This window comes from Syngnathus typhle, linkage group LG12 (genome assembly GCF_033458585.1).
Source record: "Syngnathus typhle isolate RoL2023-S1 ecotype Sweden linkage group LG12, RoL_Styp_1.0, whole genome shotgun sequence".
Taxonomy (NCBI): domain Eukaryota; kingdom Metazoa; phylum Chordata; class Actinopteri; order Syngnathiformes; family Syngnathidae; genus Syngnathus; species Syngnathus typhle.
The window spans coordinates 1,654,586-1,674,887 of record NC_083749.1 but is presented as its reverse complement, the minus strand read 5'-3'; the positions used below and the strand labels follow the sequence as shown (position 1 = coordinate 1,674,887).

Here is a 20,302-nt window from a genome sequence, read left to right as displayed (position 1 = left end):
TCGCAAGGATTCCGAACAGCTGCTATCGACCCGCTACAATTATTTCTAATTTCTCATGGGTTCTTCGAGCAAACGTTTTTAGTACATGTTTATAAGTGTCTGCGTCTACTTACAGTGGCTTGAAGTTACCTGCAGGCCAAGTAGAAACCTAAAAACCTAAATGAAACTTAAACATTGTGTCTGTGTATTGACTCGGTATGGATCGATGTCACGCTGCTCAAAGAAAGAACATAGGAGGCGTCGGCCGTTGGTCGCCAGCCCGCCCGCCCGCCACCCTCAGCCGAGCGTCGATTGACCAGCTTTATTAAAGTTCGACAGCACAAAGGACAAATGACACCTGCAAACGTTAGCTAGAAATATCAGCTCAAACTACAGCTTGTGTGGCACATGGACAAAGGAGAAGGGGACACGCCCTCACATCGAAACTTCTAATCTGTTGGCGAGTGCGTGTCCAAGACGTGGAGGGCAATGCGGACAACGCCCTCAGCGGTCCCGGCCCACGGAGGTCCGAGTCGAGTCGTGGCTCTGGCGCCGGCGCTGTCTCGGGGCTCAGACGTCGTCGAAAATACGACTGCGAGACGACGACATGGACAGGTATCGGCCACCCGTGGCTCTGAAACGCAACGCCGCGGCAATTGGTCGCAGGGGGAGGAGCGAACGACTGAAGCGTGGTGTCGCAATCACATCGCCGTGCCGTGCCGTGGACGGCGGGAGCCCGCCAGGGGCGGTATCTCGCAGCTCACCTCCCCGCGCCGCGGTCGTCCGCCGCGTCGTCCACCGAGGAGTCAGCGTTGTAGTCCAGAGGTTCCTGGTCCTGCAGAAGCTCCATGCGATCGCGCTCCGCTCGACCGGCCGAACGGCATAACTTGCCCGCTAAACAGAAGCGCACGGCTGCGTCAACCAATGCCAAGTGGCCTGCGCAAGCGAACCAACGTACGTCCGCTGTCGGCGTCGTCCGAGTAGCCGCTCTCCTTCATTTCGTGGCCGTTCCTGCCCCTGGCGCTCAATTCCTCCCTGGCGTGGCCGTAGCGCTCCTTCCACTCCTGCAACGCGCGCACGGGGTGGTCAAAGCCGCCGCCCGCCCGGCCGCCGCCTCAGAGGGGGGCCACCCTACTCACACGTCGTCTGGCCTCGCCATCTTCCGTCCTCTGGCGCTTTCGCTTCTCTGCGGGCAGAGACACGCACGGTGGTTAGCGTGCTGGACGGTGGGGCACGGTGGGCCACGGTGGGGCGCGGCGCCACCCACCTCGGCGAATCAGCTCCTTGCCCTCGTCCACCAGGTCCGACGTCAGCTCGCTGTCGCCCATGAACTGCTGGAAGCCGAGCAGGTTGAGCAGGCGGGTGCCCAGGCTGAGCGTGGACACAAGACGGCCGGTAACCGTCCACAGCATCACGGCTCGGGCGCGCGCTCATTCCCAAGCGCGGTGACTTGACGGCTATCTAGCGGCACTGCTGTGCCCGAGTGCTCGCCGCTCCCCGGACATCCTTGCTTTGACAGTTTCCGGCACGTGGCCTTACCTGAAGTAGGTGGCGATGCACAAGATGACGATGAGCATGGGGTAGTAGATGTAGAAGCCGTCGGCCACGAAGGAAAGCACGCGCATGGAGCCCATGATCTGTCACGCACGCAGACGGAGAGCTGAGGGTTAGTTAGGGTTGGCAGGCTGGCTGGCTGGCTGGCAAGAAAGAGGGCGGTGGCTTACCGAGGTGTAGGCCGTCTGCTCTCTGTGCTGGTGGGAGATGGCGGCGTCCATGTGGATGAGACCCAAGAAGTTGAGGCACAGCGGCGGCGTCAGCCGGCAGAAGAGCCTGAAGGAGGCCAGAGCCGGCCGGGCGGGCGAGTCAGACAAGACCCAGCCGGAGGCAGCGGGCCAGGCGCGGGTCGCTCACATGCCGCTGAACTGCAGGCTGTACGCGTCCGTCTGATGATGCGGCGCCAAGTAGTAGAAGTTGAACACGCGGATACGGAACACGGTGGAGTACACGCACGTGCACAGGAAGAAGATGGTGATGAAGCACGCCACCTGGTGGGGACGCACAGCGCAGCAGCTATCGGGGGAGCGAGAAGACCGAGTCGTGCAGTAAATGGGCCTCCGCCACGGGTTCACACCAAAATGTGGCTCTGCCAGAGCCTCCCGTTTCAAGGGCTGTTATTGCTCTCTCGGCCGCTACATAAAGGTAAACCCCCAATGATTGTCACACACACACACACACACACACAACTGGGTGTGGCGAAATTTGTCCTCAGCATTTAACCCACCCCCGAGGGCTTTGAACCCACAACCTTCCAGTGGCAGATGGCAGCAGAGCATTTTGTTTGACGGGGCGTACGATCGCAGCAAAAGGTTCGCCCACACGTTTCTCAGCCTACACGGCGCTCTGGGCCGGTTCCTCACCTGGATGTACAGGTAGTTGTAGTCGCGCTCGGCCAGCCGGATGAAGACGGCAAAGAGCGACAGGACGGGTTTGGTGCTGAAGAAGGTGCACTCGGACCAGACCACGGCGCCGCTGAGCAGGCCCAGCAGCACGGCCAGGACACGGTAGAAGACGCGCTTCAGCAGACACTCCCAGTACCACTCTAAGGCAGAACTTCTATTTTGGCGAGCCGCACGGCACGAGGCGAGGCGCTCGGGAGCCTGAGGACCGCCGCCACTCACTCCCAACTTTTTGCTAGCTCCCATACCTGCGCTGGGCGTGTATACGTATCTGCTGAACCAGCCCGGGGGCCGGGCGGGGGCGAAGCTGCGGACGAAGCGTCGCGAGGGGCTGCTTTCGTTCTTGGCCACGTCCTCCAAATGGAAGGCTTCCTGCAGCAGCATGTGCCACTGCACACGGGTGCGATGGTGTCGCTGAACGGCGTAGATCACCTGCGTGGACGCCAACAGGTTGACGCCGACCGACCGACCGACACGGGGCGCTCAGCCGGACGCAAACTCACCCGTTTGTGGAGCTTGACCAGACTCCTCTCGCTGGGGAAGGTCTGCTTGTCCTCAAAGTCCTCGTAGTCATCCATGTTGCGGCCCAACTTGTCCTGGTAGTCCGTCGGGCACTGAGGGACGAAACCCGGGTGGAAGGGGTAAGGGAAGGGGCGGAGGGTGGCGCCGCGTGACACGCCACTCACCTTCCGGAGGATGGTGTCGACGCTCGTCCTCAGAGGATGGTTGTACTTGACGGCCTCGCTCACCTTTCTCAGCTCCTGAGGGCAGCAGGATGAACTGGGGAATTTACTGAAGCGGCCACGGTGCGGTGGCCCGACATGGGTTTCAAATGGACAAGTATAGTTTTGAGGCAGAGACGTTCCCCCCCCCCCAAGCCTTCCTTACAGTAAGAAAGGATCCGATTCAATTTTGTCTGGAGTTCATTTAATAGGCACGGCATGGCACTTGCTCGGAGCTCCCACACTGCATATTCACCTCCATGACGTCCTCCAGGTTCTCCTCGGCGTCCGCCTTCTCCGTCATAAGCTTGGAGGCCTTGAAGTAGGTCTTGAGGAGCATATGTCCGTGTCTGGAGGAGTTCCAGTAGGAACGCGGGATCTCCACCAGCCCATAGCCCAGCAGCAGAACCAGCAGGAACAAACCCCAGGTGTTGGCCGCCGTGATGCCGATGGTCTGCAGCTCGTACCTGACGGTCGACCGGCAAGCACACGCTCGCCTTAGCGCCGGCGGGGTAGGTGAGACCAGACCGGACGCCGGCTCGGAGTCGGGCTCTGACCAGGACAGGCGCCACTCGGGGTGGACGGCCACGTAGATGAGCAGCGAGCCGAAGATGAGCAGGTAGCTTCCGTAGTAGATGGCGTTCTCGATGAGGGCCGTCTGGACCTTCCCGGCCATGGAGAACCCGCCCGAGCGAGCGTACGACTGCATGAACGGCAGCAGCAACCTGGGTGACATGGGTGCGCCGTCCGTCATGGCCCGGCCATCAGCGGCGAAACCGTCGCTGCCCGCCGTGCCCCGATGGCCAGCCACCGACGTCAGCCCCTCCCTACCTCCCTCCCTGTCAGCACCCGCTGAGCTCCGCCCACTGATCGCCACCGCAGCCACCACCCGGCGCCCTCGCGCATACTGACCAGGTGAGGCACTGCGACGTCCAGTAGACCACCCGCCAGAAGACGGGCATCACGCCGTCTGGGATGTAGCTCCACGGCTCGTAGCACGCCACTTGCGCACTGCGGAGAGGAAGTGGCGTTACGCTGCGCCGAAGCGCGCGCCATCGGGGTGGCGTAGCGCGGGCGCACCCACCGACCTCTGAGCGGGCGCCACAGACGTGTTGCCTGACGTCTGATTAGCCGGCGGCATGCCGGCGGCGTGATCCCGACGGTCCGTCTGGCACTGCTTGTAGATCGTCTGCAACGGGACACGTTTAGACGGACAATTGGCAAGCAGGGCGCCGCCAGAAGAGCTCGGGCCGACCGTGGTGACGTCCAGCGGCAGGATGAAAACGATGAGGAAGCACAGGTACCAGGCCAGCAGCGTCCCGAACAGGACCATGCGCTGCTGCTTCCGGAAGTCTCCGTAGCGATGCAGCAGGAAGAGTGCCAGGAAGAACACCACCACCATCTCCACGGCCAGCGCCGCCCCACTCATCCTGACGCGCCGGCCTCGGGCCACGTCCTGCCCCACCCACTGGCAAAACGCCTGCCCAAAACAATGAGCTGAAATCCAAATGAATTTGAGGTGGCCGTCATCTGAAAAACATGCTAATGGAGGAAAAAGGCACCAAACAGTGGTGCTTTTGCACGTTTTCTGGTGAAGGCGGGTCCTTCGACATGTTTGACCACTCCCCAGTTGGAATTGACCGCAACGCAGACAGCATAACAATTGCATACATAATAAGCACACACAGTAAGTGTAGGTCATTGGGAGATGATGAGATTGTTGTTGTTGTTTTTTTTCAATTGCAATTATTTGAAGAGTGTTAGTATTACTCTTCTTCATGCAAGTCTATATTCTGTTGTTTTAAAAGATATATGTGACCCCGACTCTTGGGTAGTTGAAGAAACACTACATTTCGAAATCAATGAATCAACGTCTTCAGTAATCACATAATATTTATCATTCCTCGCGAAGCGACATGACTGCTGACGTCACCACGAAACGATTTACGACGCGATAGAAATAATTCGTTGGGTTCGTGCCAGTGCGGGTGATTACATTTGATTAAGCAGAAGACAAAGTGAGAGGACAATCTGAAAGAAAACATTCCTGCTAACTCGTTAGCTAGCTAGGTAGCTAGCATGGCATAGCCAGCATTTCATCAAGTGAAGACGTTCAGACTCTTACCGTTGATTATTTGTCCGCTCGAGTCAAAGCGACCACGTCGCCTCGTGGAACGCTCGTCTGCACTCGAATTCAAGCGATTCAGAGCGCAAACACAACGCAAAGCGGAGCGCAAGCTGTCATCGGCCGTAACATCCGGGTTGGCCAGGCGACGTCAAGACGGAGACGCGCATGCGCAGTATTGAACTCCTCGCGAACAAGGCGGGGGGGGGGGGGGCACTACTGATGATGTCCATCATTGTATTTCGCTTCCTTATATATGAACACTTAATTCTGCGCACGGCCCCAGTACTTCCGCGATCCTCGGCTCGTGGGGATAAAGCGGTTCAGATGGATGGATGGAAACACGACTCGTGGAATTCGGGTGTGCTTACACCACACCACACCTTCCCATACATCAACGGCTCCCCTCTTAGTCTGAAAATGATTGAAAAGGAGAGAGTAGTGACATTTGGATTTGAATTTATTCCACTTTGGCTTGATGACCATTTTGCAAAGGTTATTGGCTTCATGCGCTCACACAGACACATGGTGAGGTCATTGTGCTAAATAACAGCGTTGTCCTTCTATACACAACAAACATACAGCGCGGGGAAAACAATGAGAGCAACAGATTTGCATTGGGCAAGTAAACATTCTAAAGGACAATATTTGAGTGTGGAAGTGCCATGAGTCGATCAATGCGGTGGGTGAGCCACGTTTGCGCTCGTGAGGATGGAGGTTTCAACGCGCGCAGTTGCTACGACTGTGTGAGGACCCCCAGAGAAACGGCGCTGCCCCGCCCCCGGCCGGCAGAGCAAAGCCAAAAGAACGGGGTCGTTTTTGCGCGTCATTTGTCCCGACCCAATGACACACAACGCTATCTTCTAGATAAATGTATGACTGTACACACGTGGACCTTTGCCGTTTCCAGGGTGGCGTGAGGAGGACGAGCGTGCAGCCGCCGCCGCCCCTGCGCGCCCTCTAGCCCAGCTTGGCGTCCAGCAGCAGCCTCAGAAGCGTCCGGGCGGCGGCCAGCAAAGCGCCATGCAGCGCAAACTGGGCCGCCAGCGCTCCGAAGCCGCGGTAGAAGGCGACCCAGCCCTCCTTGCGGCGGATGGAGTGGAAGCAGTCGGCCGCGCCGTCGTACTGCGTGTTGACGGGCAACACCAGCGGGCCGCCGTCTCCGCCCGCCACGCCGTCTGTGGCGTCGATGATGGTGCGGGTGCCCTGCAGGCTGAGGCGATGCAGCGCCGTCTCCAGCGGGAAGAGCAGCGCGTCGGCCACCAGCGAGCCCAGCCACGCCGCCGCCAGCTCCGGGAAGTGGGCCTCCAGCGGGTCGGCCGGCGGATCGGCCAGCCGCCGCCCCTCGACGCGCCGGTGCAGCCACAGGGCGGCGCGCTGGACGGCGGCTGCGACGGCGTAGCGCAGGACGGCGTGGCACACGGCCGGAAGCAGGAGGCCGCTGAGGGGGAGCAGGCGCCGGCTGTAGGGGGCGCCCACGCCCAGGAGGCGAGCCAGACCTTCCCGCACGCAATCCAGCAGCCCCGACGACGACTCGTCGCGTACGATCTCGCTCTGCGGGGTCACGGGGACTCACGTCAGCGAGATGCGGGCGGAACGTGCCACAGCTGCAGACGTTTTAGAAACACGGCCTCCGTTTGGCCGCTTTCCGTCCCTCCGTTGGCCTAGCTGCCCCGTGCGTTTTTTGCAATCGGCACAATCCGAGCCCGGCCGACCCACTGACAAATGCCGCGGAGAGTTTCTAATTTGGCATATTTGCCTGACTCCTGCGCACCTGATTGAGCGGAGAGAGAAAAAACAAAAAGCATGGCAACATCACCTGCACGGTCTCGATGAGGCTGGAGCAGTAGAAAGGGAGGGCCGCAGCCGCCGTCAAACTGCCGACAGAAAGTAAGTCAGGCTCAGAGAAAGAAGACGGCGGGAACAACTCGGAGCGAAATTTGGGCCAACTGAAAGCACCTACGACAAGAAAAGCGAAATGAAGAATCAAACAAACCCCTTGAGCAGGAAATGACCGGCCAGCTGCTCCACGCTCCAGCGGTGAGGAATCTCCCTAGGAGAGCACAAAGGCCTTAACTGAGGCCAACTGAACGAGCGGTCCGCAACACAAGCTGCCGCTTACCGAGGCAACGGCGTCAACTCGCCGATGATGCCCTCAGCTGCCAGCGTGACGCCGTGCACGATAAAGGTGCTGCCCATCCCCTTCCACAAGGCCCGGGGACCCTAGAGAGCCACAACGGGGTTGCTGCATTCTCTTCTTTTGGTTGTTCAATCGCAAATGATTGACACCACCTTCTTCAATTGCGCTCAATCAAATGAGCATTTCGCCACAAAACATTTCCCCCGCAGCCATCTACCTGAGCCTTGCCGATGGCGTACATGACGGCGACGGCGCCAAAGGGCGACAGGTGCTGGCAGCGCGCGTGGTAGTTGACCTGCGACACAAAGGTAAAGGTTGCGGGCGCGTGGAGGCGGCGGCGGGGGAGGCCGGCGCCGGCCAGCTCACCTGGCACTGCCGGCGGAAGACCACGCACGGATGAGTCAGCACGTTCTCTGCAAACAGACTGCGCCGGCACGCCGGCGGGTTAGCGGCACGTCGACGACACGCCGGCGGCGGCGTGACGACGTCGTCATCACCTGACCAGTCCGATGCCGAAACCCGCCAGGCGATTCAGCTGCTCTAGAGAGAAAGAGCAAAAGCTCAAATGGCTTGCCAATGGCCTTCCAGTCAAATGCTTGGAGCAAATGTGATGAGTCCCTTCCTAAGAATGCTGCATTGGCCTCTCTCATTTTGGTCCCTAGAAAGAGAGCTCAAATAGAAAAGAAAAGACAAAACTTGAAAAACAACGATGGAAGGAAACCGAAACGTCCTTCCAGCTAAGCCAGTCAAGGATAACTGCCCTCAGCGAACGGAAAACAATCTAGTTATGTTGCCTTGGAGGAAGGTCGGAGGTCGGCCGCAATGGTCGAGTGACGTTACCGTGTCGCCCGTCGGTGGTGAACTTTTGTTTTACCAACGTTGCAATTTCGAACTAAAAGGCATTTCTTTCATCCTTGAAAAGGCTGTCCTGGTGCACTATTACTACTTGAAAGACGCAAAAGCCCCTTCTCGAATCTTGACGGTAGACAACCTACTGGGCTAGGTAGGCTAGGCTAGGCTAGGTAGGCTAGGCTAGGTAGGCTAGGTATCCTCACCAGGCGGAGGCGGGCCGCCGGCCGACGCCGCGTTCCAGTCGCGCTCCCCCGCGGGTCCGCCGGACGCTCCCGGAGCCTCGTCGTAGAGTGGCGTCCGCTCCCCGGTGTGCAGGTTGCGGCTGCCGGGGATGTCCGGCGGCGTGGTGACCCAGTGGAGGTACTGCGGTGGCGGCGGCGGCTCGGCGCTCCGCGTCGAGTAAGCCGCCGAGTAGTGAGGCTCGTCTCGGCCGCCGCGGTACGCGAGCCCGTCGAAGTTGTCCGGTCGTCTGGACGCCATGAAGAAAGAGGACCAAGAGAACCGACGAGGACCACCGCGGTGGGAGGCGGCTCGTCAGCCCGTAATCATGGACAGGACGACAGGGAGGGACGGACGGACGGACGGCGACCTGGCTGGCTGTTACCTCCGACCCGGAAGTGGTAGCACGAAAAGCTCGCGTGCCTCTCACCCTTCAGCGCCACCTAGCGGAGCGTGCCTTCAAACACCACGATTTCTCAACCTGTACAGTACAATTGGGGAAATACATGTGCGGTGTTTTGTGATGAATGTGGAGGTATCAAAGTTCAAATTTGGATCAATTGCCGCCAGCTGACTCCCGTCAATGTATCAAAATGAAGGGAAAATCATTTAAGTGGGATACTGATGCAGGAATGCAGGCAGAATGTTGACACTTACAAACTTTATTCGTTTGAGTGATTCCAGCATTTCTTACTCATTCATGTTTGTTTGGTCCCTTCTTTCGACAACAAGACAATGGGAGTGGCATTTGTCGAACGACAAAATCGAGACTCCCTCGTTGGCCACGTTAAGGCGGCGTGTTTTTTTAAGGCCCGTTTAACCTTTCACGACCTCTAAAAAGTAAACACAGTGGATTCGCGACATACTACATTAAAAACAATAAATCCGTCTGATTGTATCAAAGCCGCTAAACAAATAGATAAAATGTGTAATGGTCGCTTACTATGATCAGCTAGTTAGCATTAGCGTCTGTCATGGCACCAGAGAGCAAAAGAAGAAACACATTTAACAAAACACTCTTACTTGACATAATTAACCGCTGAGACCAGCGTGTACGCTTCTCCTCAAAATGTTTGCAAATTAGTGACCGACTGGGGCGTGCAAATCAAGCTACAAGGTGCACTTCCCACGCCGTTGCTTCAACCACACCTGCCATCTCCCCGAGGTCTGCGCGTTTACCGTCTGACAACCGAGTTTGCTAGCGTAGCCGCCGCCGCCTAAGCAACCCGATGACAAGAAGCGGCAACAACGACGAGCGCTAATGACAGTGCTCCGTGATGTCCACGACCACCGCCTTGCGCCAGCTAAACAAGAAGTAGCCGGCGCCCGCGCCCGCCGCCACCGCCATGCACAGGTAGGCGTTGTACGTCATGAAGACCAACATGAGGAGGTAGCTGACCACCACCTGGATGATGTGCAGCAGCGTCTGCAGGAAGTGCGAGGGGCTTAGCATCCTCTGCCTGATAACACAACAAGATGGCACTCGTTGCTGACAGCGTACGTCTTTGTAACAGAACACAAGAACCTGGACTACTCCTAACCCGTTCAATCGGCAAAGACAAGTTAAGCCACGGACGCAGATAATTGGACGAATCGTCGCATGTCCTCGAGTCCTTCCTCTGAGGAGAATCCAAAAGTGTGCGGCGGCGCTCTGGGTTGATATTATGGCAGTGTCATAGCACCAAAAGAAAACCTAATAATAATCATCTTTTCCCGTGCACCGAGCCTTACACGGACGCACGGACGGACGGACGGGTCAGGCGAGACAAAGGTCTTGCGATTATCTTTGCCTTTTTTTTGGATTGTTGGAACTTTACAATAGACGAGTGTCACGCTACTAACATTGGCGCGGCATACCCGACAGTCTTGTGCGTCTCCATGAGTACGGTGCCGTCGGCGCCGGGCAGCGGCATGCAGTTGTAGCGCACGTTGACCTGACTGCGCCGCAGCAGCGTCTCACGGCCCATCTTCAGACCCTCGTACAGGACGGCCAAGAGGAACACGCCGACGCAGGCGCCCACCATCTCTGATTGGAGGGCAGAAGACCGGTGGAGTCGAATGGAGGCAGGAAAAAGAGGAGGCGTCAAAGCGGCGGGACGCTCACCTCCGACAGAGTTGATGAGAAGTCCGCTGAAAAGCAGCTCCACCTTCTGGTAGCCAAAGTAGAAGGTCATCGCCTAGGCAAGCGCCGGCGCGCGAGCGTTAGCATGTGCTGAGTGTTGGGCAGGCTAACAAAGAGCACGCTAGCTAGCGTGTGGGCATAGGCGCTCCCTACCATGCCTCCGTGTCCCCCGTGACCCCCTCCGGCAGCGCCGCCTCCGTGGTCATGTCCGCTGGCGGGCGTGGTCGCCATGGCGTGGTGGACGTGTTGAGCGTGGTCGTCGTGGTTCATCTGCATCGAGCTGTGGTTCATGACTGACACGACACGCAGGCGCACAACTGGACTTCAACACCTTTACACTCGAATCCAAGTCCACTTCAGTGTAGTCCTCCAGTCTGGTCCTCTTTGGACCTTTAGGTGGTCCGATCCGTGGCTCGAGCCAGTCGAGCCAAGACTAGTCCTGTCAAGTCACGCACGTCCGCTCCAATCTAGTACAAGCTAGTCTCGCTCGCCCAGTTTAGTAGAGTTCACTCCCGTCTTGTCTCTGACCTGTAACAAAGACCACCGGGTCAGGTCTCCACAGAGCGGTCCAGTCTACGTCAGTCGAGGATAAACTTTGAGAAGGCAAGAAAGTCACCGGAGCAGGCCCAGCAGGAAAGTAGAAACGGGAACGCGCCGACAACGTGCGACCGGACGGCGGGGAAAAACAAATTCAAATGAGGCGCAAGTCCAAATTAACCTTACTTCCAGCAGCCAAGCAGAGGCCCTCATCGTCGTCCTGGCCCTCGTCGCCATGACGATTGAAGATGACGCCACCGCATCTTCAGCGACACGGCGCAGGCGCTCGGCCGTAATGCGATTGGCCGAGCGGCCCCGGGCAAAAAGCGGGCGACCGCCGATCTTATCAAAGCTCGTTAAGAGAAGAGCACGCCTCCCTGTAGCCGAGAAGCGCCGTAAGCACAAAATCGTCTTTTATTGGGACGAGGCAGAGGTCGCGCCCGTGCGTATCTTGGCATACAAAGGCTGTTTGGAGAATCGGTCACTTATTTCATGTAGACAATGGGTCAAGAAAAAAAAAAAAAAGACAAAATCCCCCCTTTTATCTGAATGAGTCATCCGCCTGCCATACTACAGTTGACCTCTAGGTGCACTTACTGTTCCTGCATCAACCTTTAACCTCTGAAAATGCTTACAGTTGGTGTATCAGGTGGCAGGAAGTGATGTCAGCAAGTCATCGGGTTCTTTGAGGCAGTGAGCTGTTTCTTTGATGATTCGGTACAATAGAACAATGGCTGTAAGATCACATCGTATCTAAAATTCTAAATATTTGTCGACCCTATAAACACTTCTATATTTGCATTTTTGGTCAATGTGAGAAGATGGAATACGCAAGGCTTCTTTTTTTTTTATTGACTTAAACCAGCTTTAGGTTTCCGAGATATTTAATGGCTATTTTTACTTGGGAGTTTCTATTGTTTCCGAACCCCGTATTTTACATCCAACACGAACCATCCAGATTGCTTTCTGTGTTTTTCAGATGATCACACGTTTTGTTGGTTTGCTTCAGATTTCGGGATTTGACATGAGAATCTGTTCTCAATTTCCCCGCTATGTTTTATCGCACTTGATGCAGGGCTCCATGAATAAAAACGGACCCCTCCGTGACGTCACCGATGCGAAGTTTGCCGACTTCTGGACTGAGAAAAAAGGGACTCATTACAACAGGCTAACGCGAATGCAAAATTGGCCAAAGTGGACAAACTAACCTGTACTCAACTAGTCAGTCAGTCAGTTAGTCAGTCACACACAACAAACACGACGTAAGCGTGCAGAGGTCACTGACACGAACACAAACTCCACTGACCTACCTGCAAGGCTTCCGGGATTTCTTTTCCGAATTCTGCGACGAAGAACACAAAAAGGGAGCGTTGCGTTTTGGAGAAAAGGAATACAAGCAAAAGTGGCCAAAAGGAGCGTGATGCGGCCGAAGGAGTTATGAGCGTCGTCCGTCGCTCGCTGTCTGAGGACCGAGGGGCCGCTTCCGCCTGTGACGTCATCGCGCAGGGCGGACAGGAGGGGCCTGACAAATAAATGGACCAATCGGAAGACGAATAATGCGCCCCCGATATGAGCCGAGCCACGTCGCCGAGTGGCTTTGGCCAAATCACGTGACTTCATTTGGCTCGGAGGGCTTTTAACGACGACGGTTGTCACAGCGACGGATTGGCGGCGGCGGCGGCACTTTGCAATCGCGCTCCACAACCTGGAGCTAGCCATCTTGCAAACAAATAGGCAAGACGCCAAAAAAACATGTCCCCCGTGAAAACAAAAGTAAGATTGGCAAGTGAACACAGTGACGTTTAATGGCAGGAGACTTCTTTCTCCTGGTGGCAAGAACACACTTGGTGTTTGTCAAGAGAGCCCAAGTAATATTCAAGATTCCCATTTCTTTTTTTTCTGTAGCCTTTTCAATCCTGGCCATTGCTTTGGAGTTGCAAACGTACCATAAGTAAAGGCATTACACCGTACACTCCTCGTGTACAGCGGAAATGTCCTCGTCGAGCCGGTCTCGCCCCCCCTCGGTGTCTCGCGACTTTATTGCGCGGATCGTTTGAACGTGGTGTTTGACAAAGAAAGGCTGAGGCTCGCTCGACTGAACCCGGCGGAGGGGACGGTAAACGTACGCTACCGTATGCGTAGGCACTTACATTTTTGCAGCTCACTCCGTCGGTCTATGACAATGAATGGGGGGGTGCTCACTTTTGCTTGATGCTCAAGTGCGTTGAATGATTTGTCTCTGCTTCACTTTTGTTTCAGCACCGCAATGTGAGCCGGTTCATATTTATTAACACCTCAACATGGGCGCCACCCACCCACGCATACAGGAAGTCACTTTGAGCCGTGGAGGAGAACATCACTTTTACAATAAAAGGCTCCAATCGGCAGCCAATCGGGAGAGAGGAGAGACAAAAAGGAACAAATAACTTAATTGGACATGTTGGGGAAATACCACTTCAGCCTAAAATGAACATAAACAGCAAGCAACACATAGGAAGGAGCACTATGCTAGCGAGGCTAACGCATTAACCGGCCACGCGATAATTGGCGTGAAACTCGGGCTTGATGTCACACACGCGGCGCAGGAGGTCACCCAGCACCGAGTCGCGGTTGCCACGGTAACTGGCCTGGATGCGGCCCATGCGCTCTGCCGTGTCGCGGTCCACCTCCACCGCGCTGTTGCCGTGGGAACCCAGCGCCTGGACACAAGCACATGCCCAGCTGTGGCAGCGTAGAACAAAGCAAAATGTCAAGCGTCTGTCGGCTGCGTCCTCACCGCCGCCTCTTTGGTCTTAAACTCTTTGTCTCGCTGCAGCCGGTATTGCTCAATCTCAGCTTGAGCCTCCTCTTTGGCTTGCTTCAGACGCCGGTTTTTACCTGCGATGACATCATTGTGACGGGAGTTTGAATGCAACAGATCTACTTTTCACTTCTTGCTAAGATGACTACGTGGAGCTACGTGCCACTTTCCAGTCTAATTTCCAAATGCTTGCCTAAGTGTCTTTGAAAAGCACTATACAAATGGAATGATTTATTATTAGATATTCTTTCCATTTCTTAGCGGCATTACTCACAATGCAGACAAGTGACTCGTGTAGTTGTTTGCCACTTTGATTCGGCTCAAATTGTACACTCTTGGGTTCAATTGAGCGTCACCCCGCGCGCTTGCACATCCGCCTCATTCTACCCAATTCAATACTGTAGCAGGTCGAGCTAGCCGGCTGGCTGGCTGGCTGGCCGGCTGGCTGACGCGTTTCACGGCGCCTAAACCCGGAGCGAGAGAGGAAGCAGGCTCACGTGACCCAATGCTCTGCACTCTCTGCTGGCTGAACGAACTAATAAATAGTACCAAATTACAATATTAAATGCAACCGGAAAGGTCCCGTCCGTGTCTAGTAGGTGCTGTTGTTACGCACGAAGGACGGATGGAAGCGTCCCATTGCGTTGCGTTGCGTTCCGTCGCGGCCTCCCCCCGCCCCCGCCCGTACAGCGGCTCGGGTTTAGCTTTTGGCTAAGGTGGTTTGCTTTAGGTTTCGGCTTGGATCCACTCACGTTTGCGGGCTTCAGCCACTTTCTCGGCAGCTCTCTTCTCGGCCTGCAGCAGCTGCTGGATGCCCTGCGACTGACTTGCCATCGTGGGAAGAAGACGAGACGAGACGAGTTGACGACGACACGGGACGGGAAGCTCAAGCGACGTCCTCGATGCACTCAAGTCAGCTGACGCGCGTCACGGCGCCTGTCACGTGAACGGTCACGAGACGCTCACAAGGGCCCGGATGTCTCGTAGCCACGCCCCATTTTTGCAACGCGCGTACAGAAATGAATTCGCCGCGTATCAGCGGGGTCTTGTTTCATTTTTTGTGGGAGGGGGTGCCATTTTTTTTAAACCCCCTCCATACCCGAATAGCATGGAAACTTTCCATTTAATGTTTCCCGGAATTGTTTTGTGGATGATTCCCCCCCCCCATTTCCACCCCAACACTAAGCGTCCCTATTGCCCCGAGTAGCGGGGGCGATTGCACTTCATTCCCACATAGCCAATCGTAACACTATACTTAGATACATCCACGATTGTACAAACGTCTCTCAAAATGTTTTACTATGAACGGACTTCAAGTGTGGCTGCAGTTTCGTTTGAAAATGGACAGATTTTATTCAAAATGATGGGGGGGAGAAAAGTATGTGTTTTCAATTTATTTCCAGTGTCAATACACTTGAATAAGCTCCTCCCACTGTGCCAGAGGCCACAGCCCATTTTCTTGGACGTTGCTAGGTGACGACTTCCAGTCCCACATCCTCTGCGGGACGCGCCACGCCGGGCCATAATTGGCCATCACGTAGTCCAGCGTCTCGCAAGGGACTCCCACTCGGACCTCCGCCAGCTCGGCCCAGCACAGCGAGAAGCGAGGGAACACATACCTGCGGTGCCAGAAGACCTGTCAGCACCGCGTTTCAACGCGGCCGCCGCCCACCTACTTGAATTTTCTGCCGCTCTTGGCCTGCGTGCCGCCGTTCCAGATCAGGTCACCGTCCTGGTAGAAGAAGAAGATGTCCAGCTTCACGCCGTCCTTCACAAAGGACAATTCCAGGCTGTCCTCCACCTGGCCGCCAAAAGAAACGCCCACGTGCGCACCGGAGACATTTCCAAACACAAGTCATCAAGTGAAAAAAGGGGCACCTTGCCAAACTTGTGTTTGAGTGACAGTCCGGCATCCAGGAAGGCAGCGACCATGTCAGGGCGGAAGTCGCTGATGAAAATCCCCATGTCCACGTCGCGGCTGTACGTGATGAAGCCGCACTGCCTGAACCAGCCTGCGGGAGGGGAACAGCCGCAACGTTGGCCGCCTCCGCAAGGTGCTCGACCAATCCACGCGGTTCACATCGTATCGAGGGCGTCTCGCTACCTAAGCAGGTTCCGCTGCTGATCCAGAAGGGGATGCGCAGCCGCCCAAGGGTTTTGGCCGCCACTCCGAGCAGAGACTTAGCTTTGCTGCGAAAATCCAGCGCCTCAGGAGACGGGTCGTCGGGGTAGAGCTGCGCACGCGCGTGCACAAACACGCACGCGTCATTGTCGGCATCGCCTGAGCGAACCAAGAGGTCAAAGGTCGGACCCGCAGGAAGCGTCGCGCATCCCGGTACGGGCACTCCAGGAAGCGAGCGCGACGATGCTGAGCCAGGAAGCCGGAGATGTTGCGAGGGACGGCGATGTCCAGACCGTCCACCGCCGTCAGTACCAGCTGCGGCCTGAGGGGGACGCAGCAGAGCGCTGTCACGGGCCGTCGCGGGCGGGCGGGCGGGCTCGGCGCCGTCGCCCTCACCTGTCATAGGCCCCGGCGTGGCGTCCAAAGGCCATCTGCGAGAAGGGCGCAAAGCCACGGTCCGCGTTGGCATGGAGGCGCAGCGGCCCGTGCCACAAATACTTGCCGCTGCGCTCGTACAGAAAGAGCACCTAAAAGGAAAAACAAGTACTTGCCGCTGCGCTAGTCTAGAAAGAGCACCTGCAGAAATAGAAGAGCGCACCAACGACGGCGGAAGGCCGGACAGAGGGAGGGAGGGATGGATGGAGGGAGGGAGGGAGGGAGGGAGGGAGGTAGGGAAGTAGGCGGCGCCGTTCAAGCGAGTCACTTTTGGGATGGACCCTCCTCGACTCGATGCCTAAGGCAAACAAGATCTTCTCGGAACAAAAGTCAAAGACATCCAATTCCGTCTATGCGGCCCCACCAGTCCAAACGTGGCTTTCTCGCGACCAATGAATCGGGCGGCGAAATGTTGCCGCTCTGCTAAGTACAACACGCCCGGCCGCAAAGGTTTGGTCTGGCCCACCTGGATGACCGAGCCATGCCGGCGGAGCAGGAGATGCAGGGGGATGTCCTCGCCTGACAAGAAGTCCAAGCTGGCCAATCGGGGGTCTGGGCCTCGCACCTCCAGCAGCTCAAAGCCTTTCTCCTGGGCGGCCGACAGGAAGGCAGCCTGCCCACAAGAGAAGGGGCGAGTCGGGGCGACGGAGGTGGCGGGCGCGTCGGCGCCACTCACGTTGTAGGTCCACGCGTTGGCCAGCAGGCCAAAGGACGCCGCCCCCGGCCCGCCGCACAAGAAGCCGCAGTGAGCCTCGCGCTCCGGCGAGGCGCCCCGCGCCAGCAGCCCGAGCGAGGCCGGGTCGGCCAGAAACAGCGGCAGGCGGAAACGCCGGGACAGACGCAGGAAGGTCTTCACGCTTTGCTTTGCACGCACGCACGCACGCACACAGCACAGGACAGGACAGGACAGCACACGAGTGCACACTTAGCCAGCAAAGCACCTTCAGCGCCTCTTATATGCACCGATCGAGCGACTTCCAGGGGAACCCAAAATGAACGTGTCTGTCCTACGCCTACTCACCCACTGCAGGTCGCTGGCGGTCACCTGACCCGGCGTACGTCTCAGGATGCGCGAGCCAGCCTGTAAAAGACGTCACTTGTCACAACGAGGCCGGCACCCGTGACTGTGGATCGCCCACTATTTCTTCGTTGCTGACGCCCTTTCTATTGATTGACACAAGAGCATATTCTGCGAACCGTATACTGAGCCAAAGTGCTCAAAAAGGGCAATCCTGAAAGCAGCTGCTAGCATTTGGTCAAACACACATACTAGTCTTGCGAGCTCAGTGCTTGTTACGGACCTTTGTTACGGTCCGTAAGTCATGCGACGGCAAGCACAGAATGCTTTTTCTTTAACGACAACAACGAGTCCAAATTGCAATTTTCGAATCTCTAGCTTGAATAAAGTGCGCGTAAACAACAAAACAGCTTTTCATGATACTGCACGACGTCGTCTGACCTCGCTGACGTAGGTCCGGTAATGGCGGAGTTGAAAGAGTAGAAAGACGAGGCTGCCCGCGACGAGCAGCCACAGTAGCGCCGTCCGGTTCACGCGAGGCATCCCCGCCGCATGTCTGTCCGCCGAACTCCACTTCGGCTTTGGCTGCGAATACAGCAAGAAAGTGTGCGACTTCAGCCGGCCGCCATCTCAATTCTCAGTCGTCACTTCTGCTTCCGCTTGGCTCCTTCTTCTTTAGGGTTGAAATGGCGGATTAAACACCTTTCCGTTGTATTACCGCCACCTACAGAATAACTAAGTCGCTTCCGGTTTCTTCCTCGGTCACGAGAAAATGATCAAACGTCGCAGTTCCATTCCAAGTTACTTTTATTAGCAAATGAAACAATCCTGTATCGAGAAAGTCCTCACGGTATGTTTTTTACCGCCCCCCCTAAAATTAATTAAAATATACCAGAATGTTCTTAATTAATGACATTAATATTAGACCAGGTGATTTATTGCAAATCTGAAAACAAAAGATTAGTAAACGCAACCCTCGTGAGGATAAGTTTCAAGAGCGTCTTTTTGTCCAATCAAGCGCTCATTCGCCGAAGAGCAGAAATGCAGCCAATCGGGAGGTTAGGAAGGCGGTTGCCAAGGGCAGGTTCCCATGGCAATGGCGGTGTTTCTGGGAGCGCACGTTCTCTCATTTGGTGTGACCATTCGTCGTGTTTTTTTTTCCTTTTCTTTTCTTTTTTCATTGTTGGAGACTTCTTCTCGGCAGGAGAGTCTTCCGGCGTGTTGAGCCGGTCAGGTGAGCCAGTCGGGACATGACAGCGCTTAAATGTTTTACAATGCTAAGGAAGGGTAATAAAAAAAAAAACTGGCTGTTTTTTTGTTCTGTTTGTTTTTAGTTTAGATATATACATATGTGTAGATATATATATATCTACACATATACATATGTATATATATTTATATATATATACATAAGCTATCGCCCTGCTTCTGATTGACAACGGAGACGCTGTTGATGCAAATAGTTTGTTTCTTCTAATAAGTGACAGGGACAAATTTGATTTTTTTTCCCAAAAGGAGGGGTGGTGGGCGTGGATGCAGGGTAACGTCACCTTATTTGTGGTGGCGGCACAGATGGCAGGAACCTCCAGACACGACCGAGAGATGGCACTCAACGCGAAACGGCAGCTGACGTCATGCTCCGACCCGCTAGAGAGACTCCGCCTTCAATGTCTGGCCAGGGGCTCGGCTGGCATCAAAGGTCTCGGAAGGTGAGCGAACTTGAGAGCGATGAACAAGCGGAGCGGAGGGAAGTCGGCACCAATCTAGTCCGGAAGCTGTTCAATTCCGTCAAGCCGAGACCGGTTTGGATCACATCGTTGGCTAATTTGCTGTGCTTTGCTTTGGAGAAGCATAGGGGCGGGCATTCTCTGCCCGCGTGCCAGTGCGTTGCTTTCATTTGTCCCCCAGAGTGTTCCGCATCATGGATGACGACGCCAACCGGTCGCTGGACTTGAAGGAGTTTCTCAAGGGCATCCATGACTTCGGCCTACCGATGGACAGGGAGGAAGCGGCGGCCGTCTTCCAGCGCTTTGACCGCGACGGTAACGGCATCATCGACTTTGACGAGTTCCTAGTCACGCTGCGGGTAAAGGCGCTACACGAGCACGTCCGACGCCACGTCCGCTCTCCGGCGATTGACGGTGACCTGTCCCGGGCAGCCCGCCATGTCCAAGACCCGCAGAGACGTGGTGATGCAGGCCTTCCACAAACTGGACAAGACCAAAGACGGCGTGATCACCGTAGAAGACCTGAGGGGCGTCTACAACCCTAAGTGCCACCCCAAGTACCAGAACGGCGAATGGAGCGAGGAGCAGGTCTTCAGGACCTTTCTGGACAACTTTGACTCGCCGTACGACAAAGACGGCAAGGTAGAAAGCGCAGATGAGTGAGACGCGGTCCGGGGAGGGAGGAAGGCCACGCCGACGACGCTCGGCCCGACCCGAGCTGACGAGCTGTGGCCGTTTCCCTCACGCAGGTGACGCACGAGGAGTTTGTGAACTACTACTGCGGCGTCAGCGCCTCCATCGACAACGACGCCTTCTTTGTCCTGATGATGAGGAACGCGTGGAGGCTCTGAAACGGTGACCCATCGCGGCGCAGCGATTTGACGGCGTGGAGCCAAGGCAGGTCACCGTTGCCTACTCGGCCATCGCTTACGGGCGCGTTGAAATAAAGTGGAAAGCAGTCAGTGAGTGGAATGCGTTCAGCGGTGGGTGGGTGGTTGACCGAGACGATCGGCCCGTCGTTATACGGTCGTCGAGCGAGCGGCGTCCC

General features: G+C 56.2%; 6 protein-coding genes across 12 annotated transcripts; 1 reads left to right on the top strand and 5 right to left on the bottom strand.

Annotated features, from left to right (window-relative positions):
• Positions 1 to 287: 287 nt before the first annotated feature.
• lmbrd2b (LMBR1 domain containing 2b) lies at positions 288 to 5,448 on the bottom strand. Of its 2 annotated transcripts, none has more exons than XM_061293768.1 (18): positions 5,283 to 5,448; positions 4,413 to 4,654; positions 4,246 to 4,346; positions 4,070 to 4,168; positions 3,715 to 3,882; positions 3,414 to 3,624; positions 3,122 to 3,196; positions 2,939 to 3,049; positions 2,684 to 2,867; positions 2,397 to 2,578; positions 1,891 to 2,024; positions 1,704 to 1,809; positions 1,519 to 1,616; positions 1,247 to 1,350; positions 1,119 to 1,165; positions 938 to 1,043; positions 744 to 873; positions 288 to 613 (listed from the first exon to the last, which is right to left on the bottom strand). In XM_061293768.1, the coding sequence occupies exons 2-18, from the start codon at positions 4,584 to 4,586 to the stop codon at positions 550 to 552; spliced, it is 2,094 nt and encodes a 697-aa protein (XP_061149752.1). In that variant the 5' UTR covers positions 4,587 to 4,654; positions 5,283 to 5,448; the 3' UTR covers positions 288 to 549. The 2 variants fall into 2 exon arrangements, with proteins under 2 accessions (XP_061149752.1, XP_061149751.1); XM_061293767.1 differs by having other exon boundaries at positions 4,413 to 4,637.
• Positions 5,449 to 5,724: 276 nt separating this feature from the next.
• slc25a46 (solute carrier family 25 member 46) lies at positions 5,725 to 8,895 on the bottom strand. Its single transcript, XM_061293771.1, has 8 exons — positions 8,478 to 8,895; positions 7,920 to 7,962; positions 7,789 to 7,846; positions 7,640 to 7,717; positions 7,405 to 7,505; positions 7,279 to 7,335; positions 7,102 to 7,159; positions 5,725 to 6,836 (listed from the first exon to the last, which is right to left on the bottom strand). The coding sequence occupies exons 1-8, from the start codon at positions 8,752 to 8,754 to the stop codon at positions 6,243 to 6,245; spliced, it is 1,266 nt and encodes a 421-aa protein (XP_061149755.1). The 5' UTR covers positions 8,755 to 8,895; the 3' UTR covers positions 5,725 to 6,242.
• A 244-nt stretch (positions 8,896 to 9,139) lies between these two features.
• Positions 9,140 to 12,787, bottom strand: slc31a1 (solute carrier family 31 member 1). Its single transcript, XM_061293774.1, has 5 exons — positions 12,463 to 12,787; positions 10,769 to 10,908; positions 10,598 to 10,670; positions 10,351 to 10,519; positions 9,140 to 9,953 (listed from the first exon to the last, which is right to left on the bottom strand). The coding sequence occupies exons 1-5, from the start codon at positions 12,770 to 12,772 to the stop codon at positions 9,752 to 9,754; spliced, it is 894 nt and encodes a 297-aa protein (XP_061149758.1). The 5' UTR covers positions 12,773 to 12,787; the 3' UTR covers positions 9,140 to 9,751.
• A 613-nt stretch (positions 12,788 to 13,400) lies between these two features.
• Positions 13,401 to 14,886, bottom strand: atp6v1g1 (ATPase H+ transporting V1 subunit G1). Its single transcript, XM_061293775.1, has 3 exons — positions 14,705 to 14,886; positions 13,929 to 14,029; positions 13,401 to 13,851 (listed from the first exon to the last, which is right to left on the bottom strand). The coding sequence occupies exons 1-3, from the start codon at positions 14,784 to 14,786 to the stop codon at positions 13,678 to 13,680; spliced, it is 357 nt and encodes a 118-aa protein (XP_061149759.1). The 5' UTR covers positions 14,787 to 14,886; the 3' UTR covers positions 13,401 to 13,677.
• Positions 14,887 to 15,280: 394 nt separating this feature from the next.
• On the bottom strand, positions 15,281 to 18,215 carry fktn (fukutin). Of its 2 annotated transcripts, XM_061293182.1 has the most exons (10): positions 17,969 to 18,214; positions 17,531 to 17,590; positions 17,186 to 17,371; positions 16,976 to 17,122; positions 16,471 to 16,601; positions 16,264 to 16,396; positions 16,057 to 16,186; positions 15,831 to 15,964; positions 15,629 to 15,753; positions 15,281 to 15,571 (listed from the first exon to the last, which is right to left on the bottom strand). In XM_061293182.1, the coding sequence occupies exons 1-10, from the start codon at positions 18,068 to 18,070 to the stop codon at positions 15,358 to 15,360; spliced, it is 1,362 nt and encodes a 453-aa protein (XP_061149166.1). In that variant the 5' UTR covers positions 18,071 to 18,214; the 3' UTR covers positions 15,281 to 15,357. The 2 variants fall into 2 exon arrangements, with proteins under 2 accessions (XP_061149166.1, XP_061149165.1); XM_061293181.1 differs by having other exon boundaries at positions 16,976 to 17,371; positions 17,969 to 18,215.
• Positions 18,216 to 18,258: 43 nt separating this feature from the next.
• On the top strand, positions 18,259 to 20,208 carry capslb (calcyphosine-like b). 5 transcript variants are annotated; one of them, XM_061293184.1, is made up of 6 exons: positions 18,259 to 18,377; positions 18,546 to 18,761; positions 19,043 to 19,236; positions 19,436 to 19,613; positions 19,687 to 19,896; positions 20,004 to 20,208. In XM_061293184.1, exons 3-6 carry the CDS (start codon positions 19,061 to 19,063, stop codon positions 20,103 to 20,105), a joined length of 666 nt encoding a protein of 221 aa, XP_061149168.1. In that variant the 5' UTR covers positions 18,259 to 18,377; positions 18,546 to 18,761; positions 19,043 to 19,060; the 3' UTR covers positions 20,106 to 20,208. The 5 variants fall into 5 exon arrangements, with proteins under 5 accessions (XP_061149168.1, XP_061149169.1, XP_061149167.1 ...); XM_061293188.1 differs by lacking the exon at positions 18,259 to 18,377 and having other exon boundaries at positions 18,519 to 18,660; positions 18,732 to 18,761; positions 19,100 to 19,236; XM_061293185.1 differs by lacking the exon at positions 18,546 to 18,761 and having other exon boundaries at positions 18,277 to 18,377; positions 19,100 to 19,236.
• The last annotated feature ends 94 nt before the right edge of the window (positions 20,209 to 20,302 follow it).